Source organism: Macrotis lagotis, chromosome 1 (assembly GCF_037893015.1).
Source record: "Macrotis lagotis isolate mMagLag1 chromosome 1, bilby.v1.9.chrom.fasta, whole genome shotgun sequence".
In the NCBI taxonomy this organism is placed as follows: domain Eukaryota; kingdom Metazoa; phylum Chordata; class Mammalia; order Peramelemorphia; family Peramelidae; genus Macrotis; species Macrotis lagotis.
This window is the reverse complement of record NC_133658.1, coordinates 611,411,987-611,436,187: the sequence shown is the minus strand read 5'-3', so window position 1 is coordinate 611,436,187 and position 24,201 is coordinate 611,411,987. Positions and strand designations below refer to the sequence as shown.

Below are 24,201 nucleotides of genomic sequence, written 5' to 3'. Positions count from 1 at the left end.
TTCCCCTCTCAACCCTTTCATTTTCAATGGGTGACTGTTACAGAAGTGACTATCACAGAATGGGTGGATTTAGGTAAAATGTTATCTGGATCTCAGATATGATTATATTATCTTTTCCTCTTAGCCCACCCAAACAGAAATGGGGTCATCAAACCATACATAAGGATATCTGCAGGCACATCTCAATTTTTGTTGTTTTTCAGTCATGTCTGATATTCCTACTTGGGGTTTGCTCTTGGCAGAGACTCTGTTAGGCAACAGGGAAGCAGGCAGAATTCGAAGATTAGTGAAAGAGTTGGGATGATAAAGGGGTAATATACTGGAGAAGACAAAGGGTTTGCCCCTGAGAAGAAAACCCATCTCCTCATGGGAAAGGAATGAATGAAGGGGAAAACAATGGAGGAAGATGTTTGAGGTAGATGAGATGAGATGACTCCTAATTTGAGGGCAAGAGTTGGGGAAGAAAGAAAAACTGAATTAGGCACTCATCTCAGAGGAAGGAGAGTCTCCCAGGAATTGGTAAATGACAGCTACCATTATTTTGACTGGGTGATAAAAATGTACTGAATAAACCTCAAGGTTATTGAATGATGGCAGCAGAGTCAAGAGTCTAAAAGGAATACTATGGAACAAGAATCCCAAGTTCCCCAAAAACACTATCAATAAGTGTGAGTAACAGTACAACTGATATTGGAAAGGGTAGTCATTATTGCATGTCAACAGGAGGGAGTCAAGTCTTTGTGGGTGCCAGGTAGAAGGAGATTTAGAATTGTAAGAAACCCGAGGGCATTGGGTTCAACTTTCTCAGTTTATAAATGAGGAAACGAAAGCACAGAGGAAGTGAAATGACTTATCCAGCATCACACAGTTAATAAATGAATAAAATAGTTAAAACTTGCATTCAAATTCTATTCAGTGTCCTCCTTGTTGTCTACTAATAAAATTTCCTCTGTATTTCCTCTGAATGTGGAAATTAGAATCCACTAAAACTTTCCCTCCTCTTTTTTTTTTCAGCTGAAATTGCTATTTCTATCTTTACCTCTCTGATTTTGTACTTGTAAAGTGGTTTTTTGGTAAGTATAGGAGAGATGTTGTCAAATTGAAATCAATAAATTGTCAACAGATTGGATATGGAGAGTAAAGAGGAAGGAATACAGCATGGCTCCTAAGTTGCTGTAGCAAAAAATTTTATTGTGATAAGTCTGTTCAAACTCACCAAACAGCAAATAGTCAAGTCTATCACTGAGTTCATATGAAGCCTTTCCAACTTGTTAGGAAACTTCTGAAGCCTTCAAGGATCCAACATCTCCTACATGCCAAGATGAAACTGCATTAACAGTATGGGGAAGATGATGCCCTCCAGACATCATTCTTCTTAGATTGACACTATAGGGAAAGTAGTATAACTTTTTTTTTTTAGATTTTTGCAAGACAAATGGGGTTAAGTGGCTTGCCCAAGGCCACACAGCTAGGTAATTATTAAGTGTCTGTGACCGGATTTGAACCCAGGTACTCCTGACTCCCAAGGCCGGTGCTTTATCCACTACGCCACCTAGCCACCCCGAAATATAACTTTTTAAAAAAATTTATACACACATATATATATATATATATGTATGTACACATATATACACACATATGTATATGCCTATGCCATCATTTTCTAAACAATAATCTGTCTTTGTTTTTTGAATTTTACAATTTTTCCCCCAATCTTGATTCCATCCCCCATAGAAGGCAATCTGATAGTCTCTACATTTTTTTCATGCTATACATTGAAATTGAATATGTTGAGAGAGAAATCATATCCTTAAGGAAAAAAATAAAATATAAGTGATAGCAAAATTACACAATAACTTTTTTTAATTGAAGTCTTTGGTCTTTGTTTAAACTCCACAATTTCTCTGGACACAGATGGTATTCTCCATCACAGAAACCCTAAAATTGTCCCTGATTGTTACACTGATGAAATGGGCAAGTCCATAATGGTCTGTCTTTACAGCAAGTATACTGTTTGGTATAAGGGCCTTATATAAAACACTCAATGTCCTAGTCACCACTGTGTTCTATACTGAAAGCTGCATTTAGGGGAATGAGAAGGAGTAAAAATTATGTAAAATCAGAAAAAAAATAGCATCCACCTTATAACTCTATTTACCATGAAGCAGCTGTGTTGAGAGTAACTTGCTTTGAAGCAGGAATGGCAATGAAGAGAGTTTAGGAATGTTTTAAACTGAACTTTTAGCTACAATGAGAGCTGCTAGGGGGGGCCTGTCACTCAGAAAAGCCCTCTGTGTCCTTGGTGTGATTCAGCACTTCACAGTTCTGTGATTCCAGGTGACAGCCAACAGCCAACTTTTGTTCTATTCTCTTCCATAGGCAGTGTCTAGACTTTTAAATGTGTATATACATTCCTTTCCCCACTCCTTTTAAAAGTACCTGTGTCATCTGAGATAGATGGCTGGAGGGATGGGTGATGAGTAATGGATGCTTTCACCTCTGAGCTTTCTGTTCTGTGTAGCCCAGTTAAAAAGACTGTAAAATGTCAGTCTTAGTAGGTCCTGATGGATAGGTGTGAGCACCCCTGTTACCTTTCCCTGGATTAGAGGATTAAAGGGGATGGTTGGAAAGCACAATTTGATCCCTAGAGGAAAGTTAAAAGAAAAAAATCAAGCCCATAGTACTGCATAATCAGTTCAGTCCCCAGAACAACAAAAATAAGCTAAGATTAAAAAATATTCCAAATTTCCCAGCAAGGAGGGGACATGATAAAAATAGAGAAAAGAATTAAAACATTAAGCCTGGTACTAAAAATTTTTTTTTGACAAGTGTTATTAAAAATGAATTCTTTTGTATCTCAGGGGAAAGGACCAGAAATCCAGAAAAAATGTTGGCCAAGATTATTATATAATTATGTGACAGGCTTTTTAAAAAAGCTCTCATATTCAGGCGGCTAGGTGGCGCAGTAGATAGAGCACTGGCTTTGGAGTCAGGAGTACCTGGGTTCAAATCTGACCTCAGACACTTAATAATTACCTAGCCGTGTGGCCTTGGGCAAGCCACTTAACCCCACTGACTTGAAAAATCTAAAAAAAAAAAAAAAAAAGCTCATACAAAAGTTGTTTTGTTTCTTTTTAAAATGAACTAGAAATACAAATGTAATGATTTATGAAATTATCTAAAGGTGTGCATTAGTGACAGAATTTTAGAGCTGGAAGGGACCTTAGAGAACTTTTGTCTTTGAGAAGGATAGATGAGTCGCCTAGAGTGGTTTTACAACATAATTCTAGTTTTTATAGAACAGGAGTTATTTTTTACTTCCAAACCTTTGAGAGCACCACTTTAAGGTTTGGGTTTTTCATTTCCAGAAGGATACCTCCAAGCTTCTACACACATCAGAACAAATTAAAAAAGTGAATTTGATTCTAGAAAGGATTTGTTTAAGCACAAAGGGAAGCAAACATTCCAAAATGTATTTCAAACCTTCAGAAAATGATCTACTTAAATCTGCTTGTCTTATTCAAGTATTAGAATTTTAAAACAAAGAATCCTAATTGTGACATATTATAAATTGTATATGATAATGTGTAGTAGTAGCAGCAGTAGTAACAACAGAAATGGTATTTAAGCATTGATTGGAATATGTAACTGGACAAAATTAAGCCAGACATCAAATGCTCTAAAATATTGTAAATCAGACAATATTGGATCAAAATGAAATATAAGTTATAGTCTTAATAAGAACACTTTTCCATTTCAATACTTTAACCAACATTATTTACAAGCTAGAAGTTTTGAAATTCAGAATATCTCCCCCCTCCAAAACCCAACAATAAGCTTCTAAGCTAAAATTACCACCCTGTCTATTAATCATTACCATTAAAGCAATTCAATATTTTCTTGCCCATTCAATCCCAAAATGCCTATGGAACAGACTATGCTGACACCTGGTGGTAATCAACACAAAAGAAAAGTAAAACTTCCTAGTGCTTTTCCACATTAACCACATTTTCCCTCCTTTTTTTATCTGGGATATTTCTTTTAATGAAGAAATTTATAGGAAGAAACTAATTTTCTTTACAGAGATTCTATTCTTTAATACCAGTCATAGCATAAAACTATAAGGCTGAAGTTTATGTCTTGAAAACACAGCCCCCAAAATTTCCATTTAGAAATATTTTTATCTGGGTACCTTTAGACTAACCAGAAGAGGTCTTCAATTTTCCTCCTTCAACTTGTGTACAGAATTTTCTGAAGGAATCTTTAGAAGACTACATCATTACCTGCTGTGGCTTCTGTTGTTGTTATTGTTGAGTTAATCTGATTCTTCATGACCTCATGAATTACAGCACATCAATACTAACCATGGGGTTTTCTTGGCAAAGATACTGTCATTTGCCACTTCCTTCAGTGGATTAAGGCAAACAGAAATTAAGCAACTTGCTCAAGATTAAGACAAACAAATTAAATGATTCGCTCAGAATCAAAAACAAAGTAGGCATCTAAGGCAAAATTTGAACTCCTATCTTCCTGACTCCAGGCCCAGTGCTCAACTGATTGAGATATCTAGTTACTTTCTTTTTATCAATTACTAACTAATGATAATTTGCAAAGATCAAAGAAGACATGTAAAGCCTGATTCAGTCAGTATTAAAGGGAACATTTTGTCAAATGTGAGGCAGAAATTGGATTGAGAAAAAAATATACTGGAGAAAAGAACATGTAAAAAGAATCTCATGAGCATGTTAGTAGTAGATATTAGTGTTGAGAGACAAGGATATGGATAGTATCCAAATGGTACCAAGAGCCCTGCCCTGGGACAGGCTTTTCAGGTGTGGTGCCTCAGTTTCCTCATGAGAATATGAAACTCCTATCATTTTCCTGTACTTCATGCAAATGTCATAATGAGTCAATCATTTATGTCAAGTTTTTTTAGCTTCTAGGAAATGAGTATTATAGATATCATGAAAATTAATAATAGCAGCACTAACTACAAAACATTGAAAGAATGCTAAGAAGCACTATGGGATCATTATCTATGATGCAAAGAAAAGGATAAATAGCTTGAATATACTGAATGGTATGTCTCTTATGTTTTTCATTAATTTTAAATGCCTTTTAAAAGTTCACTTCTAGGTCACTTTTAAAACAAGTAACTTTGTTTTAAAACAGTTAGGTGGAAAGAACAATCATCATTTCTACAACTGTAGAATCTCCATTTTTCTCCCTCCACCTCTCCCTCTCCGCTTTCCAGGGACATTTCAAACAGAAACAAAAGACAATCTAGGACACTTATTGTGCTTATTGCTAATAACTACCACAGCATTATCTTCCAGCTAGGGAAAAAAAAATACTGAGGAGGCACCAGAATTGCCTCTAGGCATACAAAGGAACTGAATGGCAAAACAAAAATGTGTCAGCTGCATGAAAATGTGGGTGCCTGTAGAAACTAAACTCAAAACCAATAGACACAAACCAACTTTTCACAAGAAATCAAAAAAGGATCTTAGTCATTCAATTCTATTGGAAACACACCAGAATTCAGGACTGCAGATCCACTATCACCTGTACTCAATATAATTTACTCTGCAAACCAGTTATCTCTTTCCACTGATGACAGTCTTTTCCCAACTGCTTCCATTCAGTTGCTGCCGATTAGGTTTCTCACATTCAGATTTTTCCTATACTCCCTTACTGAGCCTCTAATCTATAACTTGTTTCTCGTTCAGAAAACTTTTCACTCTATTCATTTTAGGGAGATGTTTGTCATAAGATTTAACCCTCAAAAAGGGCCATCCAAAAGTCTTCCCATTAAAATTGGAAGGAAAGTCTTAAGTGAGATTTTGTTCTTTCTTGATTAAAGTGGGGCTTAAAAATTGAGAAATGAAAGTATAACGGAGGGCAGCTAGGTGGAGCAGGGGATAGAGCACCAGCCCTGAAGTCAGAAGGACCTGAGTTAAGATCCGAACTCAGACACTTAACAAGTACATAGCTGTGTGACTTTGGGCAAGTCACTTAACCTCCTTTCCTTGCAAAAAAGCAAAAAAAAATTAAGAAAGAAAAAAAAAGGAAGTATAACAGTCTAGGTCCCCACCAATGTGCCTTTGTCCTGGCCTGACTTAGAGAACTTTTTGGAACTACCCAAATCTTAACTTAAATCCCAGCAATTGCAGAAATCATTTACTGAGGTGGTTAGAGCTCTTTAGTTGCAGTAAGACATTTGTCTTGGGTATAGACAGCTACCTAATAACCCAAAACCAAAAAATCACTTCCCTAAATACATAAAATAACTCAAGAGATTCATTGTTTCTATTTGCTTCAGTGTATAATTGCTCTTTATTAGTAGGGTCTTGAAATAGAGTTCTTTTCCATGTTGATCATAACACTTCTGACTGTTCCTTTTTACAGAAAGTGTCATATACCATAAGAACACATAATTGGGTCACTGTCCTGTAAAAATTGAGATTGTAAGATACCACTGACATACTCCATGTGCTACTCATGAATCCAATACGTTATTATAAAATACACTATAATAACCTGATCAAAAATCTAGAAATCAGCCTCAATTCAATACCAGAATTACTTGCATTTTTCAATTAGTGAGTCAACAAATTTTTATTGAGCATGTATTCTATGGCAGTCACTGTTAAGCACTTAAAATACAAAGAGGACAAAAGAAAAACGGGAGTATCCTAACAGGCGCTGCTTAACTTAACATACACACACACACACACACACACACACACACACACACACACACTCGTTCTTTAACAAAAATTGAAGGAATTTTTGATGCATTCCAGGGAGTTTAAACTAAACTGGTTTTAACGTATTAGATGATTATGAAAGTTGAGTATGAATCTGGGTATATTTATGCTTTCCTGACCAGGCAATGAAAGAGGTTTATTTTCTAAAACTAATATACTAGTTTAACATGTGTGTACAGATAAATTAACATCCTGTCTTCTAAAATTACTCACCTAGATGACCACAAAATTCACTAATGCTCACTATCAATATTTTCCATTACAAATTACCAATCTATTTAGGATGGGGTAGGGAAGAAATAATCTTTTCTTCTTCTCCATATCTAATCCTTTTCTCTGAAATTATTGTTCCCAAACATTATAATTACTAAAATAGACTAGGTCATCACTGTCATACCTTCATCCAACTTCCTTCACGCATCAATATGATTTTAACATCATTTATCATATCTTCAAGGTTTATAAAGAGTATTTGCAAAGGGTACCCTTAGCCTTGCCTTCAGTACTTCAGGTATTTGTTTCACTTACTGGTAAGGAAAATGTGGGAGAGATTCAGTGATTTGTCTATCATCACACATATAGTATCAGAAGCAAGATGTGAACCCAGATCTTACTAACTTTATCATAAGATTTCTGGCTCCCTCTTGAGACATGCAGTTTGTAGGGAACTACATCTGGCTATATCCAAACAACAGTATCTTTGAGAGACACAAATTGAAATCTGACTCTTTCAGAGGCAGATAATAGGAGCGTACCAAAAAAAAGGTCTTTGCTGGAGCAAACCTATCAAAAGCATATATGGTTGTGTATACATAGGCATTTATATACCTATATATTCCCATAAGACACATACAATAAACATTATTCCAAGAGTCCACTGGCTTCATCATTCTCCCTAGGGGGTCCCTAACACAAAAAAGGTTATGAACTTCTGCCCTAAATGATTATCTTGCTAAATCTTGCATTTACATTCTGCAAATGAACAGAAAACAAACTTTTTTTTTAGTTAGGTTTGCTAAGAATGTATTACATTCAATAGAGATTATCTGCATTGTTTTTGTAGTAGTAATACTAGCATACAAGACAGTTTCAGGCATATATTAGGCACTTAATAAATGCTTGCCTGAATAAATGAAGATGTTAGTAGAAGACTAACTTAAAGCCAAAAAAAAAAAAAATTTAAAAGAAATAAACAACCGCTGCCTTTTGTATCTCATACCATCTCATATTATTCTAATCCATTCAACTGAGTGTCTACTATGTGTAACTAAGATACTTTGCAAGAAACAGAGTTGATGCAAAAGATACAATGATGGATGCAAGGGATACAATGTTGAAAATGAAAAAAGGGTTTCTTACAATGGGGACTTATATTTTCTTTGGGGGGGTGGATATAGAATGTACAAAAAAATTCAAAAGAAATAAAATAGATAAAAGGAGAAATGGAGCAGCACTATGAAAAAAGAAATACTCAAGGAAGTATATCCAGAAGAATGGTGAAGAACATTTGGGCAAGAATGAACATGGGAATATAAAGTGATACTTAAGCTAAAGACTACCTGGAAAGGATTACAGAAGTCAAGACAAATTTGTAAGGCGACATGATGTCATAGTGATGTAGATATGGTATGAGGAGACTCAATCAAGTACCAGGACATAAATTGGAGTATTCTCTATACCATAAGGAGACCAAATGATAAATCTATGACTTACCTTAGTGATACAGAGAATCTAAAAGTTGGAAAGGATGCCAAAGGCTACCTAGTCTAATTTGTACTTGAAAAAGTAATTCTTTCCAAAGTTTATTACTTTTTTTTTTCCATTTCGAAGAAAGGAGGGAGACATGTTTAAGTAGATATTTTAATACTTTTATTTTTGGAGGGTTTTTTGAAAGACAATTGGGGGGTGGTGGCTAGGTGGCGTAGTGGATAAAGCACCAGCCTTGGAGTCAGGAGTAACCTGGGTTCAAATGCGGTCTCAGACACTTAATAATTAACTAGTTGTGTGGCCTTGGGCAAGCCACTTAACTCCATTTGCCTTGCAAACCCCCCCCCCCAAAAAAAAGACAATGGGGTTAAGTTACTTGCCCAAGATCACACAGCTAGGTAATTATTAAATGTATGAGGTCCTCCTGACTCCAAGGCCAGTGCTCTATTCACTGTGCCACCTAGCTGCCCCAATAGTTTAATAATTTAAAAAAATATTATAGATACAACCATTTTTTAGTTACTTTGCTTAAAGTGACAATATATACATATAGCTAAGACTTAAAATTATTGCTAAATATAAATTGAATTTTTATAATTGGGATATATTTGAAATACATTGAAAATTCATTATTTTAAGAAGTTGTATGATGACTCAGCAAAAGAACAACAAAATCATAAGGTACAAAGATTGGTTTTTGGTGATTTCATTAGTACAGAGAATTTTAGTTTTAAAAAATCCTCACTGGTACAAACTTCAACTATTCTGTCATTTGTAGTTGTTTGTGTATTGCTCAAAGTACTGAGCATTTAAATGACTTGCTCCTGCTTAGGAGGCAAGATTTGGAGTCCCTCCTTGATGCTGTGGTAAAAACAAAACAAACATTTAAGCTTCTGTAGCTTCAAAGAGCAATTATGAGCCTGGGAACTTCAACTTTAGACTAAGTCTCTTTCTAACTACTACTCTGTTAATTTTCTTTTGAAGAAATGGGTTTGGTTTTTTTAAGGTTACCAGTGATTTTTTAAATTTTGAAATCCAATGATCTTTTCTCAATCATCATCCTTTTTTAACCTTCATGAAACAATTCAGTGTTGACCATCCTCTCCTCTTGGATATTCTCTTCTCTAAGTTTCCTTGACCCTGTTTTCTCTTAAGATCTTACTCTGCTTGTCTGATGGCTGCTTTCAGGTCTCCTTTACTACAGCCTCATCCTATGCCATGCCATGTCACTTTACCGTGGTGAACACTCTACTCTTCCATGTACTATATGTGTGTGTGTGTGTATACATATACATATATATGTATATATACACACATATATATATATGAGGCAGCCTAATATATGTAGTGTAAAATAAACTTTTATGAATATATGGTGCTTACCCCCAAAGAAAAGAAGCACCTAGAGGGCAGAGGCATTTTCTTTTGTCTTTGTTGCCCCAGCAACTAGAACAGTTCCCCAGCACACAGAAGGGGTTTATCGATTTGATGATTTTGAGTGAAAAATGCTGTTATAGTCTGAAAGATTTTATCTTCAAGGACAAACTTGTTTTCAAAGAGCAATTTTCTCTAAGCAATAGAGATACCTTTTCTCCCTGAAGACATGAATTTAGTTCTATTGTATTTTACTTCTCAGGCCATCTGAAATTCAGCCATGCTGTTTATGCTGACTATGTAGTTTTAAAAAGTTAGACATCATAAAAATCTCTCTGGAATATGTAATGCCTTTTTCCTTTGTGATTGTCATACAAGCAAGAAACTGAAAAAAATGGATGAAATGATCACACTAGGTCATCATCTCTTTGAGTGGACAAATAAAATAATAACTTCAAATAAAAACTAAGTAAACTACCTTCTCTTATAAATTCTTACAAAATAATATATCGTTGCAAGAAATTCTAAGATTTTGAAAAAAATGTTAAGAGCAAAACTATAAAGAAATGGAACAATGTTCCATTGGTATATTCCATTTACTATTTTTAGTTTTTATTTTTGAAAATCTCAATAAGGTTGCTATCACAAAAAGAAATGTTATATTAATTTACAATGCTCCTAGATGATAAAAATACAAAGTGGGGGAGGGGAAGTGAATATTTTTGAGAAATGTAAAGTCATCAGATTAAAATTATCTTGGGAAAGATGTAAATGATGTTTCTGTTCTTAGGTTCTTATTATTTAACACACTAGAGTTTGGATACAAATGGCAGACTGTGAAAAGAAATTATAGCTAATCTTTTAGGATTTATTTATCAGTTTGAAAAAACCCTTACAAAACAAATAAAGAGCTTAGTACAGGTATGCAAAAAACAAGCCTCCTATGTCTTCACCAGGATGAAACAGGATTAGCTTTGTATGTCTTGTAATCTTCTTCACAGAAGAATGCAATTTCAGTTTCATTGGCTGAAAGAAAGAAAAATCAATTTTTGAAAAATTTAAATGAAAATTAAACTTAAACTAGAAACACAGGTATACTGATTCTGAATTTTACCTTCTAGATCCCTTAAATGAGAAAGACAAATATATATATATATATATATATATATATATATATATATATATATATATACACACACACACACACACACTGCTGACTACAACAGCACAATAAAATGTTTTTGTTGAAGAAACAAATTATGTTATGATAAGGCACTGGAGCTACATTCAAATCATATATATATATATATATATATAATCATCCTAGGCAACCCACTTAACCTCTCAGAAGTTCAATTTCCTTTCCTATAAAATGAGGAAAATAAAAACTGCTTTAAAAGGTTGCTCTAAAAATAACTTTGTAAATCTTAAAGCACAAGAGAGTTATTTGCTTAATTTTTAGTTTATAAACATTTAAAAAAACAAATAATTGTAAATAAAAAGAAAAAACCATCCAAACCAGTTCAAACAAGAAGTATGAGGTAATATGGATGGATTTCAAGAAAAATCACCAGTGCCCCTTCATTGTTCTCCTTATAGTTCTAGGAAATAATGGACCTTGATTTATCAAGTTCGCCACTGAGTGAGAAGGAGGGAAAAAAATCCTTCCTTTTTTTTCCTCTGAAATTAGCCTGTAGGTATAATAATTTAATACTTAGAGGATCAGTAGAATATTTTACAGATCACTTTACATTCTCCCTCATGACCCATCAAAATATGTGTCTGAAGAAGTTAATTTTTTGCCCTGCTCATGATTAATTCATGAGGTTTCAACAATATGCAAAGTGAAAGACACAAATTGGCTTCTACAGCAATACCTTCAAATACCTCTAATTATTCACAGGGGATATGGCACAGCTACAGGACCCACAAAGGTTCAGAGCAGTCACAATTCTTTCAACCTAACAGGTCAAGGACTTCTTCTTCTAAAACAATAAGTCAGCAACATTATTAATTCAGAACTGAGACAAATCTGATGGAAAGCCTTCACAATTATTAAACATGCAATTCTTTAAGGTGTGGAGCCAACAAGTTTCACAATCACTTTTTAAATTAAGGTAGAAGTTAATACAGTCTGCTTGACTATACAGAAAGGGCAAGAAGGTTTTCAGAATCTTGACTAGAAAACAGACAAGATTATTTGTAATGAATATTGAGCACTTTATTAACATATCTCCTACTCTAAAATAAAACTACCAAATATACACTAAAATATATAGTAACTAGTTATTGAACAGAATCCTTAAGAAGAGTTACTACTTTGGTCTCAAAATATACAATTTCAGTGCCTTAGAATTTACCACCAAAAATATTAATAAATTTTAGTGTGCAATTTCATTTGATTTTTTAAAACAATCCCAGGGATGAAATTTAATCAAAGTAATTAAAAATCAGTTTACAAAGATTTAGTCATACAAAGTCAGTGGGTGGACTACAGGTAGCACTCAGAAATGAATGAAAGGGTCTTGGAGATAGATTGAACTCCTGGAAAACATTCATTATCTAAAGTGGTATAGCTCATAATGAAATAATTCCAACAAGGAGTTCAAACTTAGCATGAGGAAAATGTCAAAAAAGGCCTTTACCTAGTTAAAGAAAAATAATATTAGAAGAAAATAAAATGTTTCAAAACTGATCCCAAAAGCATAAAAAGTACTTGGGGTTTTGCCCTACCCCAGCCATGTCCAAAGGCGTAGTTTATACATAATTTTCAAGTAATTCTAATTAAACTTACAATGGAAGAAAGACTATAGATTTTGCATTCTTAATTATCATAAAATATTTTATTAATGTAATAGTCTATTATTACATGTAACACTTAACAAATATAGCTGAGCTCATAGTAATCCACTAAATAAATTTATTGACTATCATTACACATTTCTTTTATGGTGGCCAAAGTTACTCTGCTGATTCTTCCATGGGCAAATACATAATATTTTCATCTTCAATTATAGGTAAAGATTGAATTAATATATGGAAAGTAGTGAAGATTAGGTTAATATACGGAAAGTACTGACAAATCAAATGATGTTCTGACACATGGCTTCTATTTCAGATCTAAATACTTTATAAATCAACTTACTGTTTATATATTGGCCTTTAAGTCATTTGCAAATCATCAGATCAAAATTATCTTGGGAAAGGTATAAAATGATGCTTCTGTTCTTAGGTTCTTATTATTTAACACACTATCCTACCATTTAATGAGCCTCTAAGACAATTTTTTCTTCATGATAATTTTTTTACCTTGAAAAATCTTGTACATTAATTTTTAGTATTTAATGTAAGAAATGGAGGTATTTTCTTCCTCTCAAACAGCAAAAAACATTTCAAAAGTAAAAAAAAAATTATTTAAAACTTAGAATAATATGATCCCTCAAGTGACAAGAGAATTAAACTTATAAAAATCTATATAACTTTAATAATAAATTAACTAGTGAATTCCTATAAGTCTTCTGAAATTTACTTATTAAATTAAATGTATAAGGAAAAAATTTATATATATATGTATATATATATATATATATATATATATAGCTTCCCTTTCAAGACCTACTCCCAAACTATCCTTATCCTTCCTACCACAATTCCTTGAATTCTTGCTTCTTACTACCTTTAAAAGTGACTCCTAAAAGAACTGTAGGAAGCCTAGCAGTGTTATGGTCCCTGAGGGCACCCGATTTTAAATTAAATGTGCTGTAGGCTGCAGTGCACTCAGGTGCACAAGCCCACGGCACGTGAATCTGAAATGAATGTGCAATCTAAAATCCAATAAATACATTGCTAGCTCTTCCCCTAGTCTTACTATCAAATAAAACCAAGAAAGTAAGAATCCCCAAATCCATTTACAGAACATTATAACAATGACTTTCAAGTTTTATTAGCTGAATACACAGCAGGATATCCAAACTAATGATCTAAAGTAAATTATTCACTATACTAATTCCAAATGGCACACATATTATTCTTGGAATAATCTTTAAATTATCATTAAAAAAAAAACGAACGCAAATAGGCTACGTAAGTCAATTTTTTCTTTCAATTAACCAACTAAACAACAAGAATTTATTGAAGATGTACTCTGTGCCTAGTTCTAAGTAAAAGATTTATAAAATACTAGAGGAAATCTAAACACCATTTCTGTCCACAAGGAACTTATTCTGGTAAGAGAAAAAAAGATATAAACATGTGAACTACCTAGTGAACAGGAAGATATGATAAAGTGTTAAACTGTTTAGTTCGGATAATCAAAGAATACGACAGTTAAAAATAAGGTGCTGATTGTGGGGCACTGGACATAAATGAGAAAGGCGTTTTTGAGTAAAGGCAACAAAGTGGACTAGGATTTTTTTTTAAACAGTAGTTTTAGACAGAAAGGAGGGAGTTACAACTCAAAGCAAATTATCCTACATCTGATCATCCTACAAATAACTGATCTTAGAAAATTCAAATGCACAAATAATTCAAAAGTTTGTTAACAGAAGAGTATTGACCCAGGTAGATTAGCAAACTATAAAAAATAGATTCTGGCTACAGAGTTCAATCCTTGATCTGCAATATAAAATGCAAAGAAAGTATGATCAAAACCTCAGTTTTAACATTTACTATTCTAAACATATACGGAATGGACAGAAGAACAATCGATGACAGTTCTTTCAAACTCTTGCTCTTATGAATTTATTAATATTCACAAATTCCCTAGCCTTAACTTCTTATTTAACCAAGTATGAAGTTATATTAATAGTAAGGTGACAACTTACCTAAAACATATTAGAAGGAGAAGACAAAAATAATCTTTAATAAAACACAAATTAAAGATGCCTTTCACCATATGGGAACAGTATCTATGTTATTAGATATACAAAAGTGGTAACATTTTTAGCATGAAAAAAGATTCTGATTAATGAACAGAAGACTGAAATGACATTCAAAATGAAAGTATACCACAAGGGAGTTTTGGAATCATTATAGAAATATAGTTCATTAAAGAAATGTATTTCCCTCCCCCTCCAAAAAACAATCTTAACAACCTCTCAGTTTAGCCTATAATATCTTGTTTTAAAATATTTCTACTACAATATCAGTTCCCAAATGAAGTGAAAGTGCTATAATTTCTTTAACAAACTAGAGAGAAATCAATAGAACTAATCACTTGAGAACACAGAATAAGAGTAATATGCAATTAAATAAATTTACTCCTTAAGTGATTTTACATTTCAGTGTTAAAAAAATCAAGACTCTAGACAATCTTTAAATCAAAAATAACAATCCCTGATGAAATATTCTCATGCATTCACAAGCCGGGGAGGGGGGGCAAAGGGTGGGTGGATGTCTATGTATATCTGTGTGTCTGTTTGAGTCTGTGAATGTGTGTGTATTTTAAATACTCAATCCACATGCAAATACTACTGACGTCAAGTACAGAATATGCAATTGGCTTCTGCAGTGCAGATAAAAGGCCAGAGTATAAATTAGAAAATTTTACCCTGCAAGTCAATCTTCAATAAGTTTCTTTCCCCCCTCACAGCTTTTCTTTGCCTTTCATAGACCCTGCAGAAAAGTCATAATGATAAATTTGTAACATTGCTATCATTTCCATGGCAACTGGCTGTGATGTCAAACACAGAGTGACAGCTCTACTCCAAGATCAAGCAGGGAAAGGGATGGGCACTGATGACTTAGAATTTTCTTTCAACCATTTTTACACACCTAACTTAAGAAAAAGAAAGCCCCCTAAATACTTATTAAAATAATGAGCTTCAATGATTTTTTTAACACTTCTGTTCCCACTCAGTATTCTCTATTATTCTCATGGGACAATATCTATTTCTCATGTATAATAGCATTCTTACCTCCAGAGTACAACAATGCTCTAGGCAATAGAGAAGGAAAGACCATGTAGAGGAAGAAATGCTTACAAGTAAGGCAATAAACCTACCACTATCCACAAACTTCTAAATCCCGTGGCCAAAATATGTTTTGGAGTTCAAAGTCTTCATCCTTTTCTTTTGAAAAGTGTTATTGCATAAAAGCTTTTTATACACAAACATAAACATACACACACACACACACACACACACGCAAAAGAGTCAACAATACTTTAATCTGATAATCAAGATATTTGTGTCAATTCTTCATTTTTGATCAAGAACATCTCCCCAGTACAGAAGTGTACAAAGAAACTGAATAATTTTCAATAAAGAATTACAAACAACTATATGAAATGTTCCAAATCATCAATTATAGGAGAAATACAAATTAAAACAACTCTGAGACTTCATTTTATATCCAGCGAATTGACAAAGATGAGAAGAGTTAAAAATGATTAGTATTAAAGGGACTACAGTAAGACAAGCATAATAATATAGTATGATAAAACTGAACTAATCCAACTATCTTGGAAAACATTTAGGAATATATAAGAAAACCACCATAATTCTTTGAACCCTGGATCCCTCAACAGAATATATTAGCCAAAGTGATAAAATACTGAAAAGTCTCATATATAACAAAGTATTCATAAGAAATCTTTTGTGTGTATGGTAGGAAAACACTGGAGTAAGTATTCTTCAATTAATATGCTGAATAATGTAATAATTGTAATGATACTGTAATGAATGTAATAGAATATTACTGTATCACAAGAAATGATGAATGTGCAGCAATCTGAGAAACAAGAGGCAGACTATATGAACTGACACAAAGTAAAGGAAGCAGAACTGGAACTATATGTATGTGTGTTGTGTGTTTGTGTGTAAAATGTATTATACATATATGAAGGGACTACAGTAATATAAATGTAAACAATACTAAAAAGGCAACTGAACTCATCAATGTCTACTCCTAGTTCATGAGGACAAATTATAAAATGCACCATCTTCCACAGGGAGAAGAGGGGGGCTGACAGGTATGAAATGTTGCCTGCAATATCAGATGCAATTGTGATGTTTCTTGTTTTATGTGAAAGACATACCAGAAACTGAGAAATGTCGATGGTATAAAAAAATAAAAGGCATCAACAAAACAAACCCCCCCAAAAACTCCTTCCTGTCCAATTTTAACAGTAATACTAGGGAATTCACATGAAGCACAAAAATGTAAACTTCAAATAATCTTCTGAATTATCTGCTCTTCATCATCACCTATAATTTTATTTCTTTTTTCCTAGGACTTTTTTCCCCCTCTAATTATATAAAAATGAAAATACTACATTTATTCACTGGTAACTTAAAATAAAAATTCAACATAGAAAATCCCCATCATAGAAAAGTACTAAGCTGTATAATTTGAGTTAATTAGCAAGTACCATAATATTTAGAGATATTTTTTCATATATTACCAAATTGTCATCTCCAAAATTAGTAACTCATATACATAACTAAAGGCACTACAGGATACAAGAATGGTTTGACATTATGAAATAATTAGAATCATCAAACATAAAGAACAATAATAACAAAACCCATGATTATTCCAAGAGATGCCCCCTAAAAGGTTTTGACAAAATACAGTATTCATAGTATTCAAAATCCTAAAAAACAAAGCCACACTTAAACATAAAAGTATATATTTAAAACCAAGAGCCACTATTGCTTGCAATGGAAAAACATTATAAGCTTTCATAGTAAAAACAAATAAAGATGTTCTCCATTATAATTTAATATAGTCCTAGAAATGGAGTTATATCAATAATACAAGAGAACAAAACTGAAGCTATAAGCATAAGGAGACAAAATTAACCCTATTTGCAAATAGTCTATTCACAAAACATCAGAGAATCAACAAAGAAACGAAATGAGACAATAAATAGCTTCACCATAAAGCAGTAGAGTACAAAATAAAAACAAGGAAAATTATCAGCAGTTCTATATAGGGTTAATAAATATCCAAAAGAAGCAATGAGAACTGTCATTCAAAATAACTACAAAATGGGTAAAACATCTGTAAATAAGTTTACCAAGGTACATTCAAGAGTTATATAAATACAATTACAAAACATTAAAAAATAAAGAGAAAAACTCACTAAAAGAGTTATTCTTTGTCCATGGTCGGGCCATGCGAATATAATACAAATTTCAAATTGTCTAAATTAAATTACTGTTCTGTGTCTCTGTCTCTCTCTCTCTCTCTCATTCTCTCTCTCCTCACCCCCATTCTGTCTCTTTCTCCTCATCTACCTCTCCCTCAAACTTTCTCCCTTCCCCTCCTTCTTCATAGATAAATAGATGATAGACAGATAGACAGACACACACACACCACCCCCCCACCAAGGAATCTCGAGAGGAAAAATGAGGGAAAAGTACATGTGTAGAGGACATAGCACTAAAAAAATGGCAAACTAGGAACTGAAAACAATAGCCTAGATGATGATAAACTCAAGCTCAGAAATCCTTAGGGACCACCTTTTATCACAAGAAGTGCTAGGAAAGCGAGGAAGCACATAGATAGATATTAGAACAAGGCTAACAGCTTAAGCCATATATCATTATAAACGCAAAATGAAAATATAACATGAATATAAAAAATCAGATAATAAATCAAAAAGAATTTGTTAATTACTTACTGAATGCCAACCACTGTGCTAAGCACCAGGAAAGAAAGGCAAAAATTAGTCCAAGCTCTCAAGGAGCTCGTGTACTCATGGAAGAAAAACAAGCAAAAAATTATTTACAAACAAAATATCCTCAAGGGAAATTGAAAATAAATTCAGAATTCCATTAAGGGGCACTAAAGAAGGACTTTTTACATGAAATGGGATTACAGCTGAACAGAGGAGGCTGAGATGAGGAGAGAGACCATTCCAGGCAGGGAAAATAGTCAGTGAAAGTAGAGTCGAAGAGCAAGGAGGATAGAGCATCAGTGGACTGTAGTTCATGGAAAGGAGTAAGGGAGAAGATCAGAAAGGTAAAAAAGGAAAGTTTTTATAGAAGAGCTTTAAAAGTCCAATACAAGATTATCTATTTGATTGTGAGGTAATAGGAAGTCACTGCACTTCACTGAGTAAGGGGATGACATAAGTCAGACCCACACTTTAATAAGATCTCTCAGGTAACTGAGTAAAAGAAGGGACTGGAATGGGATGGGGGGGGGGGGGGAGATTTGAGAGAAATCAACCAAAAGGCTCCTGCAATACACCAAGCTTGAGGTATTAATAGTGACCAGACCAGAAGGGAGAAGAGTATATACAAGAGATGCTACAAAGATAGAATTGACAGAATTTGGCAACTAATTGAATTTAAGATTGAGTTGTGAAATTGAAAATTAAATTGGGGCACCAATAAGGTAATTGGAAGGACAGTAGCACTCTCTAAGAAAGTTGACTTAATGAGGACCCCACTCAAATTCTAATTATTAAAAAAAAATTCTAATTATTATCAATCAATCTAATATGATTCTACATTCTATATACTGGGTCCCAGAGCTGAGAAATTCACATGGTAAACTTTCACATTCACAGGAAGCTAGCTTAGAGGTCCTCTACCCTTGCAATTCATTGTCTTGATGACCAAGCCCCATGTAGTGGTGACTCAACTACATGGAAAGTCCTTCATTATTATTTTTGAACCTCCAGACAAGCAAGTGACCATCTTATGACCATCTAGTCAGGATAAATAGCCTGTGCCATCTCCTCCTGCCTAATCTAAGAAGTTAGCCTCTCTATCTTGTGACCACTTAGTCATCAGAGGTACCCCATATTTTATCTAATCTATGATCCCCCTACTAATGTGTCAATTTTGGCCCTCAAGAGCAAGGTCTATCAATCATGAGAGTCTGTATTTCATCATTCCTTTTTTTTTGCCTATTTGAGTATTAAACCCTAAAAAAACAAGATCCCAGAAGAAGATGGCATCTCAGATCATAAAGATCTGAGAGTCACTTCATTAGAAGGGACCATAGATCCCTTAATAAAGTGCCATTGTCTTAGAAAACTCTGCCTCAGTTTCTTTTATTCTAAGTGGGGCAATTTTGATTCCCCACACTCAAAAGTAATAGAGAAGTTGAAAAGAGAGAGGGGTTAGAGGTGGGGGGGAGAAGATAATAAGTTCTTATTTGAAAATGAAAATGTCTCCTGAAGATATGATGTCTAATAAGCAGTTGGCAACAAGGAAATGGAGGTCAGGAGAGAGGTTAAGCCTAAATAAGGAGATCTAAGAATTATCTTCATAGAGATGCTAAAATCGACATGGGAGATAATAAGATTATTAAGCAAAACAATTGGGGAGGGAGACGGGGGAAAGCCCAAGACAGAACTCTGGAGATCTTGCAAAGGACTAAAGACTAGTCAGAAAGAATGAGAACCAAAACTGAACAAAGTCATAGAAACCTGCAGAGAAGAGAATATCAAATAAAGGGCAGTATCAAAAACTGCAGAGTTCAGGAAGGATGAATTCTGAGAAAAAGTCATTAGTTTTATCAATTGGAGTTGACTAGAAAAAACAGCTTCAGTTAAATAAGAAGGTCAGAAGCCAGACTACCAGGAATTAAGAAGACATTGAGAGGAGAGGAATGGGGAGGCATCATGGGTGATGGCATTCTCAAGGAGTTTAGCCACCAAAGAGAAGAGATATACAGGAAAACAGTTAGTAGGGAGGGAAGGATCATGTGAGAACTAATCAAGAATAAGATGAGGTATCTTTCACAGTAAAGACTACAGGGAGAATTCATAACCTAACAAAGGACAGAGATCTTAAAAGACAAAAAAAAAAAGACAATTTTGATCATACAAAATTTTAAAAAACTTTTGCACAAATGAAATCAAGATAGAATATAAAGGAGAAGAGGGGTTTGTTAGACAGAGTGAAGGTCTTGGATTCAAATCTCAACTCTTCTGCTTTTTACTTGTGTGACTTTGGGGAAGTCATTTAATCTCTTAGTCACAGCCTCTCTGGGCCTCAATTTGTAAAATGAGACAGCTAATAACCCGTAGAGTCCCTTCCAGTTCTAAATCTACGATTGTATGATCCTGTAATCCTAAAATATAGAATGGAGGAAAACCATATTAATTATTATTGGTAAAATTCTTACATCCAATATAATTGGGAACACCAATGTTACAAACACCTAGGGGTTTTTTTGTTTTTGGTATGAATAGTTTTTGAAAGAAAAAGTACACTCTAATAAAGATTAAAAATAATTAATAGTAAGAAAAACACAAAATAAAACCTTTTACCTGTTATATCCTACAAAGTAGAAACAATGACAAAAAAAAGCATTCAATTTTGAAGAGGTTGTGGGAAGGCAGCCTAGTAAACTTCTGAAAGAGCTGTGTTGGTCCAGTCTGTCTATCACTTTGAAAAATGCTCCTTAGATCCAGTAATTAGGAACATACAACAACAAAATTGAAGAAAAATACAAAGAATACACCTAAGTATTAAAACACTACTCTTTTAGGTAGCAAAAAAATATAAATATATCAGGTTACCATTAGTTGCAGAATGATTGGAAAATTGATAACGTAGACACATCAATGCCCTATTGGTGAAGGAGCTGTTAACTGAAACAACTCATCTCAAAAGCATTGAGAATAATACTCAACAAGTCAGTGAAATGAGCAAACTCCTTGACCAGTGATGTTACTACAAAGTTTATATACCCCTGAGGAGATTGTCAAAGACAGAGAAAGAGCCCATTTGTACTCAAAGCTAGCATTTGTATAGCACCTGAAGACTGACAAAGGGCTTTCCATGTGTTCCCTATTTCAACCTTACAATAATCCTGTGAGGTAAATTCCATCATTCTCTCCATTTTAATGATGAGGAAACTATAAAGAGGGTACTGATAGCACTCAATGGTCTTAGGGTCAGAAAGACATGAATTTAAAGATTTACTAGCTCTGTGGTCCTGGCAAGTCACCTTAGCTCTCAGTTTCCTCAACCTTTCAAACTGTATCTAAGAACTGAAAACAAATGAATGTACCACAAAAAAGTTACCAATATGATGAATTCAGAGAAGCCTAGTTCAGAACCAGAGGAACAAATTATAGAAAGATCTCAATATTATAAAAGGAAAGCATGTGAAAAGACTTTTCAGAACTCTGGAGAAGACTGAGGATAAAGCTTGCCACAGCCTGTCCAGAGGTGAAGTCCACTGGTCCAGAACTAAGCCTATATGTATAGAAGGAGCCAGTGCAAGGAACAGGATTGGTTTTATTCCCCTTATTGGTTAGGCAGAAGTATGATAGAATCAGTTCCTATAGAAGTCAGTGGTTAAATGAACGTTTACATCTTGGAAATTGGCAAATGCTACAAATAGGGCTTGATTTATTGCATTGATGATTATCTAGACATCATGAAGTAAAAATGTTAATAATGTAGATTAAGTTAAAGTGTGTCACATACTTTTTTCCCCTCTCAAAAGTCAGCTGTTAAAGATTTGCCCAAACACTACTAAAGTGCTTCTATTTGGGGACAGAGAAATGAGAGTAATACCAAAAAAAAAAAAGCAAAAACCCAACGAACATAAATGATAGAAAAAAAAACAATGAAACGTTTTAAAAATACAAAGAAGGAAGAAGGAAGTGGACAGAAGAAGCAGGGTAGTTTTGTTATTACCCTACACTTTAAAAAATTATATAACAGAAGTTTGGTTGCACATAAAATTTTTTCTGTCCTTCTTTACTTACTGAAATGTTCAATGTACTCATGTTTTTTTAATTTTCCCCCAAAAAGGAAAAAAATAAAACAGGTATATGACTTTAGTTGAATATTACCAAGCAATAAAAAGTGGTGGAAATGAAGAATTCAGAGATGATTTGTACAATTCAGGATGATTTGTGCAAAATTCTCCAGAATCAAATAAACAGAACTAGGTGGGGCTAGGTGGTGCAGTGGATATAGCACCGGCCCTGGCGTCAGGAGTACTTGAGTTCAAATCCGACCTCAGACACTTAATAATTACCTAGCCATGTGGCCTTGGGCAAGCCACTTAACCCTGTTTGCCTGGCAAAAAAAAACAAAACCTAAAAAAACATAAGCAGAACTAGAGAAGAAACTTGGTAATGACAATAATGCAAATGAAAAGAACACCTTTAAAACAGGAAGCTGAGCTACAAGCATTTAAAATTGAAGGCTTCCATTAACACTGTATGGATCTTGTATGGATTGTCTTCCTCATATTAGGACTGTTTTTGCTTTTTTCCAGAGCCTGATGCATAACAAAGCACTTAATACATACTTATTGATAGACTGAATGGTACATTTTCCCCTTTTCAAAGAAGAATTTGGTGATGATACTGGATATTTTTGTTTTAACTGTTCTTCTTTCCCACAAGGGGAGGAAGTACAATATGGAGGAGAGTGAGAATTTTCCCTCCAGAGATAATTGTTGTGTAAAGACAAATGATATCAATAGAATATTATCAAAACTAAAATAAACTGCTAATAAGCCTCTCTAAAAGGCTCAAAGACCAAGAGCAGGAAGGGCCCTCAGAAGCCATCTAGATCAATCGATTCATTTTAAAAATGAGGAGATTGAGGAAGTCAGGGGAAGTCAAGGGGATGGCCCATGGTCAAGTAACTTAAGCATCAAGAATCAGAACCAGGTTTTGAACCCAGGTCTTCTGATTTTAATACCAAAGGGACTTCTATTGCACTTCAGACTTCCTACTATAGACAGTCTAAGTATTCTGCTATCAAAGCATTTAAGAGATTATAAAGTAAACATTCTACATCAATGACAGTCATTTTTCACTGTCAAAAAGATAATTACATGGCAAAAATCTAATAGTATTCAGCTGTCTCTTCAGACTTTGAATTGTTTTGTTATCAGATGATTTTTCAAGTCCATGGAAAAATAGAATTGCAGTGACATCTAGTGGTGGCAAAGCATGTCACATGTACAAATTTCCCAGCAGTTATTGAACATTACATTCCTAGTGAGAAATAAAAAAATCAGGTCATTTTTTAAGTGACACACACTAAACTCAGTTTTAAATTCTATTATTTAAGTAGCCCAGAATGACTTGAATGACTATCAGAAAGCACAATTTACATTAAACAGTTTCATTTATTACTCCACACTAGCTTGACTCCTTAAATTTATCCAAAACATCAGTTAAAATGCTAATGATTAGACTAAGAAGACATGGTACTAATAACCTGTCAATCACTGAAAATTATTCCCTACAAAATTCTGAGCATACCTTCTGAAAAACAATTTGCATTCTGAACATTTGGAGAACAGACACCTGTTGCCCTCATTCCAATGATCTGAATGTACATTATCTTCTCTCTCTTGCTTCCCTGAATAATTATCAGAGTGTAAGAGCATCAGGGATAGCATTTACTTT

At 33.9% G+C, this 24,201-nt stretch overlaps 1 protein-coding gene across 7 annotated transcripts in view; it reads right to left on the bottom strand.

Moving 5' to 3' along the window:
* C1H2orf76 (chromosome 1 C2orf76 homolog) overlaps positions 1–24,201 on the bottom strand; it is a 127,378-nt gene that overhangs the window by 53,409 nt on the left and 49,768 nt on the right. For 2 of the 7 annotated variants that reach the window (XM_074215001.1, XM_074215004.1), the window contains one exon: positions 11,049–24,154. The exons of 1 other annotated variant lie outside the window; for it this stretch is intronic. In XM_074215001.1, the coding sequence (XP_074071102.1) occupies positions 24,018–24,154 (137 nt within the window). In that variant the 3' untranslated portion in view covers positions 11,049–24,017. Of the gene's footprint in view, positions 1–1,486; positions 10,878–11,048; positions 24,155–24,201 lie in introns of those variants that run through there. 4 more of the 7 variants (XR_012474130.1, XM_074215003.1, XM_074215005.1 and 1 more) reach the window with 4 other exon arrangements.